The sequence below is a fragment of the Zophobas morio genome, unplaced genomic scaffold (assembly GCF_036711695.1).
Source record: "Zophobas morio isolate AGI-343-1 ecotype UQ-CSIRO unplaced genomic scaffold, CSIRO_AGI_Zmor_V1 ptg000021l, whole genome shotgun sequence".
NCBI classification, from domain to species: Eukaryota; Metazoa; Arthropoda; class Insecta; order Coleoptera; family Tenebrionidae; genus Zophobas; species Zophobas morio.
This window is the reverse complement of record NW_026972126.1, coordinates 22316676-22329642: the sequence shown is the minus strand read 5'-3', so window position 1 is coordinate 22329642 and position 12967 is coordinate 22316676. Positions and strand designations below refer to the sequence as shown.

General features: G+C 37.8%; 4 protein-coding genes across 5 annotated transcripts; all 4 read left to right on the top strand.

Annotated features, from left to right (window-relative positions):
- Window positions 1–1498: 1498 nt before the first annotated feature.
- LOC135131785 (sodium-coupled monocarboxylate transporter 2-like) lies at window positions 1499–3163 on the top strand. The gene is made up of 6 exons (XM_064059634.1): window positions 1499–1686; window positions 1734–2011; window positions 2060–2282; window positions 2331–2687; window positions 2730–3000; window positions 3045–3163. The coding sequence occupies exons 1-6, from the start codon at window positions 1499–1501 to the stop codon at window positions 3078–3080; spliced, it is 1353 nt and encodes a 450-aa protein (XP_063915704.1). The 3' UTR covers window positions 3081–3163.
- Window positions 3065–5255, top strand: LOC135132658 (sodium-coupled monocarboxylate transporter 2-like). Of its 2 annotated transcripts, none has more exons than XM_064060806.1 (7): window positions 3065–3331; window positions 3377–3654; window positions 3701–3923; window positions 3971–4330; window positions 4372–4642; window positions 4688–4857; window positions 4913–5255. In XM_064060806.1, exons 1-7 carry the CDS (start codon window positions 3138–3140, stop codon window positions 5139–5141), a joined length of 1725 nt encoding a protein of 574 aa, XP_063916876.1. In that variant the 5' UTR covers window positions 3065–3137; the 3' UTR covers window positions 5142–5255. The 2 variants fall into 2 exon arrangements, with proteins under 2 accessions (XP_063916876.1, XP_063916875.1); XM_064060805.1 differs by having other exon boundaries at window positions 4910–5255.
- A 3222-nt stretch (window positions 5256–8477) lies between these two features.
- On the top strand, window positions 8478–10721 carry LOC135131784 (sodium-coupled monocarboxylate transporter 1-like). Its single transcript, XM_064059632.1, has 7 exons — window positions 8478–8533; window positions 8578–8895; window positions 8942–9219; window positions 9265–9487; window positions 9536–9892; window positions 9935–10369; window positions 10416–10721. Exons 2-7 carry the CDS (start codon window positions 8708–8710, stop codon window positions 10651–10653), a joined length of 1719 nt encoding a protein of 572 aa, XP_063915702.1. The 5' UTR covers window positions 8478–8533; window positions 8578–8707; the 3' UTR covers window positions 10654–10721.
- A 387-nt stretch (window positions 10722–11108) lies between these two features.
- On the top strand, window positions 11109–12954 carry LOC135133036 (sodium-coupled monocarboxylate transporter 2-like). The gene is made up of 6 exons (XM_064061268.1): window positions 11109–11355; window positions 11404–11626; window positions 11677–12036; window positions 12086–12356; window positions 12403–12563; window positions 12614–12954. Exons 1-6 carry the CDS (start codon window positions 11169–11171, stop codon window positions 12852–12854), a joined length of 1443 nt encoding a protein of 480 aa, XP_063917338.1. The 5' UTR covers window positions 11109–11168; the 3' UTR covers window positions 12855–12954.
- The last annotated feature ends 13 nt before the right edge of the window (window positions 12955–12967 follow it).

Here is a 12967-nt window from a genome sequence, read left to right as displayed (position 1 = left end):
GCCATTAACGGCCAAAAATACCCCGAATGATTCGTGCCGTCAATAAATCCGTTCACGAGGAAATCGCAACAAAAACACGAAAAACAAATCCCCGGAACATAAAAACAAAATTCGCAAATTTGCAAATCTTAATTACTTAACACGCATGTCCAAATCTGCATGTAGTACCATTCAAACAGATAATAAGACTCGACCATCAATTCCCAAACGTAAGAACGAAATTCGCATATTCGCATATTTCAAATATCATTGCGCTTGTCAGACATTGCGAACAATATGCGCAGAACCGTACACCATAAGAAACGCAGCCTTTACTAACAGAGATGCAGCATGCTGACATAACGTAGCGATGACGACATGGGAACCATGATTTCGTACCAAACTAAACCTTATAAAACAGCAAAATTCGGAGCGACCAATAACTTAAGTCTTTTTACGGTTCACTAACGTCGCGGGAGACAAAATAAATGGGAAAAATCCCTATAAAAGCAGTAGCGCAGGAAACGAGTTGCCGTGGATCACACTGTCCGTTTGCCTAGTGAAAAAACTTAAAATAACAAAATTATTCGACCGTTCTGTATATTTAATCGTTGCTTACAGAAAAAATCAGGTGAAAAATCTGGAGTGTGGTAATGGGGAGACAGCTTTAAACCTCCTTCCGGAAAAATAAGGCAATTTTTTCAGTTGGTATCAACAAATTTTGCTTACGGTTGGTAGAACGATCACCCTGTTTTACTTCCTGCTTGATAGCGATATTTAATTATTTACTTATATTGCCAGCTCAAACAGCAATAAAAGCACTTAGCAATATTTTCTTATCGAATGGTATCTACGACTACATCATATTCCTAAGCACTATAGTGTTGAGCACTCTTAGAGGAATTTACTATGGTTGCTAAAAGTCGTATAAACAAATCCACCTGTCAAAGCAAGTTGAAACGCACGCTGACCAACATAAGACTAAGCGTGATGTTAACAAATGTTCTTTTTCATGTTGGCAGTATAATACGTCATCATTTCAAAACTTATGACGTACACGTCTTGTCTCGCTGATTCTCCTATATTATTTTTATTTAATAGGTTTTAATTTTTTAAACTTTTTTAGACTTGTGCAATTAGTATGTATTAAATGACATACTCTCTAAGGAAAGAGAGGGTGGGTGGGCGGGGCTAGTACCTGCTAAGACGCAACTGGTTTTGGTTAATGACGTATCCTCGTTTCAGTCGGTATGAACAAATTTTGCTTGTGATCGGTAGAATTGTCATCACAAAAACTTAAACTTAACACAGCTTTAATGGCCCTTTTTCATTCTGTTTACGGTATTTCTAGGTGCGCATGGAGTGGATAACAAATAAAAAATTTTTAACAATCACTATTTTTTAATTCAAGGTTTAGACCATTAACAGGCAAACATAAGCTAATTTATTCTAGACAAAAGCACTTAGCAGTATTTTCTTATCGTATGGTAATTATTGCCACAGTTCTAGTAGTATCATCATGACACTAAAGACATCGTCCACATTCTCCATCTACGACTATATTATATTTATAAGCAGTCTAGTGTTCAGCACTCTTATAGGAATTTACTATGGTTGCTTTGGAACGAAACAAGCTACAACCAAAGAATATCTTATGGGAGGCAAGAACATGAAAATTATTCCCATAGCAATATCAGTAGCAATAAGGTACTCTGAAACTTGCTAACACACCCAATAAATATATACAATTTTAGTCACATTTCTGGGTCTCTGCTCATCATAACAGTATCAGAAGTGTACAGATATGGAGCTAGTATAAGTTTATTTATCGTGTCTTACATCATTATGGGTTTTCTGGCAATTTTCATTTACTTACCAGTCTTTTTCAAAGTTCAAGTGACCAATATTTACGAATACTTGGAAAAGAGATTTGATAAAAAGACGAGAATGATGGCTTTTGCGATTTACCTTCTCTCGGAAATTATTATGTTCCCTATTATGGCGTACGCGCCATCTTTGACTTTTGCCACAGGTGAGTAACACTACTAAAAATGTAATAAATATAACGTAAAACTTTCAGCTAGTGGAATTAACCCTGCTTGGTCTGCTTTCTTCCTTTGTGTTATCTGTGTCTTTTATACTTCAATCGGAGGTTTAAGGACTGTAGTTTGGACCGATTTTCTTCAATTTGCAATCATAATGGTATCTCTTGTTACAGTATACACCGTAGGTGTTAGGGTATCTGGGGGATTTTTGTCGGTTTGGATCACAGCACTGCAGGGTGAAAGACTACAAGCCTTCAAGTAACTGCCACCATTAGTTTGGGTCGTACTACAATAGTGATGTTGCAGCTTTAACGTTGATTTTACAGCAAGAGATAGCTTCTGGGGTTACGTAGCTGGTGGTCCAACAGCTGTAGCAGTCATCATCGTACACCAAACAGGAGTTCAGAAGTTTTTAAGTTTACCAAAATACAGAGATTGCGTTTGGTCTGTCATCCACACTGTAATCAGTATGACTTTAGTACACATCTTCTGCGTTGTCATCGGTTTGGTAGTTTATTCCCAGTACAAAGACTGTGATCCTTTAACTAGTCGCATGGTATCAAAACACGACCAACTATTTCCTTACTTTGTAACAGATGTTGGTAAGCGTTTTCCAGGAGTTACTGGTCTTTTCGTAGCAGCTATTTGCAGTGCAGCTCTCAGGTATATCTTCTGTGTGTTAGATCAAAAACTTATCAAATCTAGTTCTATGTCTTCAAACCTGAACGCCCTCTCTGGTGTTATTTACAAAGACGTGGTGTGTCGGTTTTTAAAGGAGCAACCTTCAGAAAAACGAGGCAGCGACATTTTAAAAATCATAGTCCTGGTAGTTGGGCTCTTGTGTACCTGCTTGGTCTTTCTAATGGAACGAATGGGAGAAGTATTTCATATCATTTTATCAGTTGTAGGGATTACTCAAGGGCCTTTGTTAGGGGTTTTCTCGTTGGGGATTCTTTTCCCAAAAGCAAATCACAAGGTATATCATTTTCAGTGTTTCCAAAAATATATAATTTTTTAAAGGGTGCCTTCTATGGTGTATTTATATATAAACCTTGAATTTAAAAAACCACCAGTGACAAGAAATGTAGTTATTCCACTGCAACGATCCTCACCATGACTCTTAACACTTCTTCCGTACTAAAACTGAGCTCTTACGATTATGTTATATTTGTAGGTACTTTGGTGTTTAGTACTTTGATTGGAATTTATTATGGGTGCTTCGGGACTAAGCAGGCAACCATAAAAGAATATCTTCTGGGAGGCAAGAACATGAAAATTCTTCCTATAGCAGTGTCAGTAGCAGTAAGGTACTTCTATAAATTTTGTTCTTAAACTACACCTGAAAAATGTAGCCATATTTCAGGAACGCTGTTAATAGGGACCGTTGCAGATGTCTACCGATACGGTGGCAGCGTTTGGTTATATGTAGGATCATTTGTAGCTATGGGTGTTCTCGCTACGTTTGTGTACCTTCCAGTGTTCTATAAACTGCAAGTGGCCAACATGTACGAATATTTGGAAAAAAGATTCGACAAAAAAATCAAAATGTTTGCTTTAATTTTGTACCTGCTATGTGAAATTTTTATATTTCCGATTCTGGCTTACACTCCATCTTTAACATTTGCCACTGGTAGAGTAATTTTGAGAGGTGAATGATAATACGGTGTCTATTTCAGCTAGTGGATTTAACCCTAGTTTGTGTGCCTTTTTCTTGTGTGTTGTTTGCGTTTTCTACACTTCGATAGGAGGTTTGAAAACGGTGGTGTGGACGGATTTCCTTCAGTTTGGAATAATAGCGGTGTCTCTTATCACCCTGTATATAATTGGTCTAAATACAACAGGAGGATTCTTATCTGTTTGGAACACGGCAGCGGAGGGTCAAAGACTTGAAATTTTTAAGTAAGCTACGACATACTACGTTCGATGGATTCAACAACGCGTTGTAGTTTTCAGCTCGATCTTACAGCAAGAGATGGCTTCTGGGGATACATTATAGGAGGTGCACCAACAACTACTGCACTAATCATCATACACCAAACAGGACTTCAAAAGTTCCTCAGTTTATCAAACTACAAAGATGGTGCATGGTCGGTCCTACACACTGTAATCAGTATGTCTTTAGTACATACTTTCTGTGTTTTCATTGGTCTGGTAGCCTATTCTAAGTACAAAGACTGTGATCCTTTGACTAGTCACTTGATATCAAAACATGACCAACTTTTCCCATTATTTGTAACAGAGATTGGTGGACATCTCCCCGGAATCCCCGGTCTCTTTATAGCAGCTATTTGCAGTGCAGCTCTCAGGTAAACTCAATTATGACACCACAAAATTCACTCTAGTACAGTTCCATGTCGTCAAATTTGAACGCTCTATCTGGTGTTATGTACAATGACGTCGTATGCGAATTTCTAAAGAAGAAGCCATCGGATAAAAAAGCGACAAATATTTTGAAATTAATAGTTTTGATTGTTGGACTTTTGTGCAGTTGTTTAGTGTTTGTGATCCAAGGAATGGGAGAGGTGTTCTCGGTGTCTTTAACCATATGGGGGATCACGCAAGGACCTATACTTGGAGCTTTCACGCTAGGAGTTCTCTTTCCGAAAGCAAACCAACAAGTATGTCACTTTTAGTGCGTTTGTGAAACTGATTTTGGTTTGAAGGGGGCCTTGTATGGTATGATTTTGGGTTGTATTTCGGTTGCTTGTATAGCAATTCCTGCCAAATACTACCAAACGAAAGGTCTGCTCAGTTATCCAACGAAACCCCTTTCTACTAATGGTTGTAGTTTTTTTAACGCTTCCAACTTTGTCTCTACGAATAAAACTATTTCGTAAGTAAATATAAAGCTGCTAGCAACAGTTATATGTTTTTAAATGTTCCAGAAGTCAGTTTCAACCTAGCGTCATTTTCAAAACCTCGTTCTATTTTTACGCTGTAATTGGAGTTACCGTCACTGTAATCGTTGGTTTAGTTGTTAGCTTCTTCACGAAAAGCGGCTCTTCGGTTCATAAAAATTTTCTGAGTCCAGTGATCCACTCTTGCTTGAAAGAATCAGTTGAAAATCAAGAGTACGCTGATGCGGAGACAACTTTAGAACTCCTTCAGAAACAATAAGACAATTTTGAACATGGTTAAACTTCCTCTGGTTATACCGGGTGGATTAACTCTTCAGTACTTTATGTACGGGGCTTTCGGGAGTCCCAAAAAAAATAATAAAAAAACGTATAGTCTGTCATTTCTATTGAAACACCACCTGTTGATTCTAAACTTGGCAACTATAGCCCCTAGAAATACTTTTCACAACAGAAACTTAGAACATGGTTAAAATGGTACATTTTTGGAAGGAAATATGGATTTTTGCAATTATGGGACGGAGCCTAATTGCCAAATCGATATTTCCTTATACTAATTTTCCATTTTAAACATGTTTTAAGTTTCATGTTGCGAAAAGAAATCTACACATATTAAAACAAAAAGTCAAAATATCAGCCCGCCCACCCGCCCTATCTCAATTGTGATGATTTTTTTTCGTCGTGAGCCAAGAAGGCGGAGCTTGACTGCAAAATACTTATTTCTTTACAAGAAGCTAAAAATATGTTTTTGAGTATCGTGTTGTTCAAACAATACTATGTATATTAAGAATAAAAGGTAAAATATAAACCCCACCCACCCACCCCATCTCGATTGTGATTATTTTTTAATTCTTAGAAACTTAAAACACGTTGCAGATGGTAAATCATCACAATTGAGATAGGGTGGGTGGGAGGGGCTTATATTTTGCCGTTTGTGTTATTATACGTAGAAGTCTTTTCAGAACAAGAAAATTAAAACATGTTTGAAATCGTAAATTTTGGTAGACGAATATGGATCTTGCAATTAAGCCCCGCCCCTCGATCAAACGTTCGCTTTCGGTGTAGTAATTATTCTATCGTATTGTTATCAGTACTGAATGTCATGTCATATTTGTCAAAATATTCCAATTAAAAACCATAATTATCTTTTCGTTTGAAAATGGAACAACAACAAATGAAAAAACTAATCCTTTTGAGTGCTGAGATGAGCATTTACCATTCAATGTGGTCTATTAGAAGAACTGCTGTTGAAATTTCAGAAATTTTTTCCGTAAGTTAAAGAAGCGCCTTTTTCGATTTGCCAATTTTTCGCTATATCGGTCTTCGGAATTTTTTTAGTTCTCCAATTGTCAGTTATCCGATTTTTCGATTATCCAATTTTTCAATTCTTCGATTTCTTCATTTTTGGAAAAAAATTCCGGGTAGTCCCTGGTATTTTTAGAAAGTTTGAAAGAACTTCGGTGGTCCTTTGTGTTTTATTTTTTAGAAAATGTGGAAAGATCTTGGGGGCTACTAGTGCTTTGTCTTTAAAAGAGTTTAAAAGAGCCTCAAGACACCCTGTTTTTTTTAAAGCCTCTTGTGTTTTTAATAATTATTAAAAGATCTTGGAGCTGCTGGTGTTTTGTTTTTAAAAGAGTTTAAGAACCTTAGTGTATGGTTTTAAGAATGTAAAAGCACCTTGCCACCTCTTACGCTTTTTAATTTTGAAAAAAAATTGAAGAAATCCCTGGTATTTTTTGTAGAAAGTTCGAAAAAAAGTGCCCCGCCCACCCACTCGGTTTTTTTCTGATCACTCATTTTATTGGACAAAAAGTGGATTTTATATCGATAAACAGTGAAATCTAAAACTAATCCCACCCACACCCGCTTTTGCATTTCATTGGCTTATTTTATTTACTCTGAGATCAAAATTGAATTGTATTGCCAAGTCTACACTTAAAAAATTCCGAAGTAATTTTATAACAGTAAAATTGGCAACACTGCACGCACCTTTCATTTTTTTAGGACAATAAACAAAACAACCAGTAGTCATTAATCGTTGTGCATTATTATATAAAACGAGCTGTTATTTTTCATTAATAAATAAACCAAAAATAAACATTTAATAAGACACTTATAAATTATATAAACAAAAACAAAACCAATAAAAGAAAAATCCATTAAAGCAGAACCACCTAAACACTACTGAAGATGTTCAAAATTGCAAGGTCGTAATGTTTCCAAATTTTGATCCTTTTTTGTAAAAGTTAGTTATCAGGACTGATTTTGGCAGCTACTAGCCCCGCCCACCCACCCTCGTTTTCTTTGAGGGTATGTCATTTACCAAAATCAGTTTTTCTTAGAATGTACTAGCCGCGCCCACCCGCCCTCTCTTCTCTTAGTAGCTGCTAAAATAAGACCCAATTTGGCAAATGAGATACCCTATAAGAAAAGAGAGGGTGGGTGGGCGGGGCTACTACTTGATAAGATTGGACTGATTTTGGTAAATGAGATAGCCCTTAAGGGAAGAGAGGGTGGGCGGGTGGGTCTAGTTGCTTATCTTGCTAGGATAAGGCTGATTTTGGCAAATCACATAACTTCCAAGAAAATAAAGGGCGGGTGGGCGGGGCTAGTACTTGACTATAAGACTGATTTTGGCAAATGAGATACTCTTTAAGAAAATAGAGGCTGGGTGGGCGGGGCTAGTATTTCATAAGGTAAATCTGCGATTAATACTCTATAAAACTAGAAACTCAATGTTTTCCTCTCAAATAAAGCCATTTGGAACGGTTTCAATTTTTTGGAAATTTTGGGGATTTTTGGAGTCCTTTCCTCGCATTTCCCAGTTATTTGAAGACAAATCGTCAAAAATATATTAGATTCGTAATCTGCGAAAAATTATCTATAAGCCAACTATTTTCCGTTGGGTCAGATCGTTTTTTAACTGTTTCAGCCAAAAAATTTTAGAAATTACGAAAAATGTTTGTCACTTTTCTCGCTAGTTTCGGAAATGGTTGAAAAATAATCGAAAATGTCAAAAGTGCGAAAATCAGTCTTATCTTAACAAGTACTAGCCCCACCCACCCACCCTCTCTATTCTTACAGGATATCTCATTTGCCAAAGTCGGTCTTATCTTAGCAGGTAGTAGACCTGCCCACCCACCCTCGTTTTCTTTGAGGGTATGTCATTTGCCAAAATCAGTTTTATCTTAGAATGCACTAGTCCCGCCCACCCGCCCTCTCTTCTCTTAGTAGCTGCTAAAATAAGACCGATTTTGGCAAATGAAATACCTTCTAAGAATAGAGAGGGTGGGTGAGGGGGGCTACTACCTGCTAAGATAAGACTAATTTTGGCTAATGAGATACCCTCTAAGAAAAGAAAGGGTGGGTGGGCGGGGCTACTGATTTTGGTAAATGAGAAACCCCTAAGAGAAGAGAGAGTGGGCCTAGTACCTGCTAGGATAAGGCTGAATTTGGCAAATGACATACCTTCTAAGAAAAGAGAGGGTGGGTGGGCGGGGCAAGATAAGAGTAATTTTGGCAAACGGAACATATGTATATCTTTGTTTGTTGTATGTTTAGTTATACATTTTGGCAGGAGGCTTTTTACGCCGTTATGATTGGAAAAATTTAAACTTGACGCAGCTCTAATGGCCCATTTTCATTGTGTTTACAGTAAGTGCGCATTTAGGGCTTAACAATTAAATCATTTTTAACAGTTACCATATTTTTAGTTCAAGGTTCCAGACCATTACCGGGCAGACATAAGGTTATTTATTCTAGACAAAAACACTTTGTAGTTTGTGCTTATCGTATGGTAGTTATTGCCATAGTTCTAGTTGTACTACCATGACGCTGATGACATCGTCCACATTCTCTATCTACGACTACATTATATTTATAAGCACTCTAGTGTTCAGCACTCTTATTGGAATCTACTATGGTTGCTTTGGAACGAAACAAGCTACAACCAAAGAGTACCTTATGGGAGGCAAGAACATGAAAATTATTCCCATAGCGATATCAGCAGCAATAAGGTACTCTGAAACTTGCCAACACACCAATAAATACATACAATTTTAGTCACATTTCTGGGTCTCTGCTGATCATAACAGTATCAGAAGTGTATAGATACGGAGCTAGCATATCCTTATTCATCGTTTCGTATATCATTATGGGTCTTCTGTCAATTTTCATTTACCTACCAGTATTTTTCAAAGTTCAAGTGACCAACATCTACGACTACTTGGAAAAGAGGTTTGATAAAAGAACGAGAATGCTGGCTTTTGCGATTTACCTCCTCTCGGAGATTGTTATGTTTCCTATCATGGCGTACGCGCCATCTTTGACTTTTGCCACAGGTGAATATAAATAAAAATGTAATAAATATGACGTAAAACTTTCAGCTAGTGGAATTAACCCTACTTGGTCTGCTTTCTTCCTCTGTGTTATCTGTGTCTTTTATACTTCAATAGGAGGTTTAAGGACTGTAGTTTGGACAGATTTTCTTCAATTTGCGATCATAATGGCATCTCTTGTTACAGTATACGCGGTAGGTGTTGGGGTATCTGGGGGATTTTTGTCTGTTTGGAACACAGCACTGCAAGGTCAACGACTACAAGTCTTCAAGTAACTGCTACCATTACTCTGGGTCATACTATAATAGTCATATTGCAGCTTTAACGTTGATTTTACAGCAAGAGATAGCTTCTGGGGTTACGTAGCTGGTGGTCCAACAGCTGTAGCGACCATCATTGTACACCAAACAGGACTTCAGAAGTTTTTAAGTTTACCAAAATACAGAGATTGCGTTTGGTCTGTTATCCACACTGTAATCAGTATGAGTATAGTACACATCTTCTGCGTTTTCATCGGTTTGGCAGTTTACTCCCAGTACAAAGACTGTGATCCTTTAACCAGTCATATGGTAACAAAACACGACCAACTATTTCCTTACTTTGTAACAGATGTTGGTAGACGTTTTCCAGGAGTTACTGGTCTTTTCGTAGCAGCTATTTGCAGTGCAGCTCTCAGGTATATCTTCTCTATATCAGATCAAAAACTTATCAAATCTAGTTCTATGTCTTCAAACCTGAACGCCCTCTCTGGTGTTATTTACAAAGACTTGGTATGTCGGTTTTTAAAGGAGCAACCATCAGAAAAACGGGGCAGCGACATTTTAAAAATCATAGTCCTGGTTGTTGGTCTCTTGTGTACCTGCTTGGTCTTTCTAGTGGAACGAATGGGAGAAGTATTCAATATCATTTTATCGGTTAATGGGATTACTCAAGGACCTTTGTTTGGGGTTTTCTCGTTGGGAATTCTTTTCCCAAAAGCCAACCACAAGGGTGCCTTCTATGGTGCACTTGGCGGTTTTATTTCCGTTGCTTGTATCGCAATTCCTGCAAGGTACTACCAAATGATGGGTTTGATCAAGTACCCCACGAAACCTCTCTCGACGACCGGTTGTACCCTATTTAACGAAACTTTGAGTGCTTCAAACACTACATTGTAAGAATTTAGTTCGTAATTATTATAAATGTAGATATTTTTTCAGAAACCAGGACACTCCACTGCAACCCAATGTGATTTTCAAGACAATGTTCTACTACTACGTGATAATCGGAGTCATCGTGACTATAGTTGTTGGTTTGATTATTAGTGTATTCACGACGGGTTCTCCAGTTGATAAGGACCTTCTAAGTCCAGTCATATCGTGCCTATCCACTACACCTCGACACACTCAAGATGGAAACCGGAACACTGAAGCGGCGATGGAACTTCTCACCCATTAAAATAAGGGCGTGTCTTAAAAAAAATTAAAGTCGTGCGTATAAAATATATGGGTTGCGGTCTAAATTGACAACGCTGTGAATCATTTACTATCTTATCTTCGCTACATTCAAGGTTTTGCATAAAATATAAAGTAATTATTATATAAAAAAAAACCTATCCTTTTGTTTTATCGTTACCAAGCTCCCAAGCATGACTTCCCATATATTTTCAGCTCTCACTTTAAGCGCTTTTGACTATGCGATATTTATTTGTATGCTTTTGTGTAGTACTCTGATTGGAATTTATTATGGGTGCTTCGGTACTAAGCAAGCAACCACCAAAGAGTACCTTCTGGGTGGCAAAAGCATGAAAATTATTCCCATAGCTATATCAGTTGCGATCAGGCAAGTCCCGAAATTTCGTCAGTCTAACCTTTAAATTTAGTCACATTTCAGGGACCCTATTTATAGGAACTGTAGCAGATGTGTATAGATATGGAGCGAGCGTTTGGTTATTCGTTACTTCGTTTATATTTATGGCTTTTCTGGCCATTTTCGTCTACCTCCCAGTTTTTTTTAAACTACAAATAACCAACATCTACGAGTACTTGGAAAGAAGATTCGACCGAAGAACAAGAATTCTGGCTTTTGTACTTTACGTTCTGTCCGATATTCTAATGTTTCCGATTTTAGCATACCCTCCAGCTTTGACTTTCGCCACTGGTGATGTAACTCCGATAGAGTTATGTAAAAATGACGTCATAGTTTTAGCTAGTGGGATTAATTCGACTTTGTGTGCCTTCATCTTGTGTTCGATTTGCCTCTTTTACACTTCAATAGGTGGTTTGAAGACTGTAGTTTGGACCGACTTTGTTCAATTTGGGGTAATAATGGTAACTCTTGTCACTATATTCGCAATTGGTGTTAATGGATCCGACGGGTTCGTGTCTGTGTGGAACACAGCATCAGCTGGTGGACGACTAGAAGTATTTAAGTACCTGATTGTCTTATTTTTGATAGTAGATAGTCAAACTGATATTGTAGCTTTAATCTTGACTTCACAGCTAGAGATGGCTTTTGGGGATACTTTATAGCTTGCGGGACAACATCTACCGCAGTCATAATCGTGCACCCAACTGGCATCCAAAAATTTTTAAGTCTGTCAAAATACAAAGATTGTGTGTGGTCTGTCATACACACCACAATCAGTATGTGCGTATTCCACACCTTCTGCATTCTCATCGGTTTGGTAGTTTATTACAAATACAAAGACTGCGACCCTTTGACTAGCCACATAGTGTCAAAACATGACCAAGTCTTTCCGTATTTTGTAACAGAAATCGGAAGTAGCGTTCCAGGGGTCTCTGGTCTTTTCATAGCGGCGGTTTGTAGCGCAGCTCTCAGGTAAATTATTCAATACTCATGTCGTACCCACACACCAATTTTTTTCCAGTACTATGTCATCTAACCTAAACGCTCTCTCTGGTGTCATATACAAAGACGTGGTTTGTCCCTTTTTAAAAAACACACCTTCCGAAAAAACTGGCAGCGATATTTTGAAACTGACAGTTCTGATTGTTGGGTTTTTGTGCACGTGTTTGGTGTTTCTGGTGGAACGAATGGGGCAAATCTTTTCAATCAGTTTGACGGTTTGGGGGATCACGCAAGGACCGATATTCGGAGCTTTCACATTAGGAGTGCTTTTCCCCAAAGCTAACCGCAAAGTATGTCGTCGTCAGTGTATACACGTACTAAAATCATATTTTCAAGGGCGCCCTCTATGGAATGATTGGAGGTTTTATTTCAATCGCGTGTCTGTCGATTCCCGCCAAGTATTTTCAGATGCAAGGGTTATTAACATACGCCACGAAACCCTTATCTACCAGTGGGTGCATTTTCTACAACCAAACTTTACTATCAAATAATACGACGTAAGAAACCACATAGGTGCAATTTTTATATAACGAAGTTTATTTTTCAGAAGCCAGATTTCGTTCCAACCACCTACCATTTTCAAGATTTCGTTCTTCAACTATACGTTCCTTGGTGCCGCCATGACTGTAATTTACGGTGTAATTATCAGCTTCTTCACGAAGAGTGATACTCGTGTCGATAAGAAGCTTCTAAGCCCGGTTACATACTTCTGCCTGTGCAAAAAAACGCAAGACGGAGACGGAGCTGGATATTTTAATGTAGACGAGGCTTTAGAGAGACTTAATTAGCACAATTACCTCAACAGAAATAATTTACAAACTGTAGCTACAAACTTTTGGCCACAACAGTATTACGGACAGTATTTGTTTCCTAAATAAATTATTGATTTACCACATTCTTC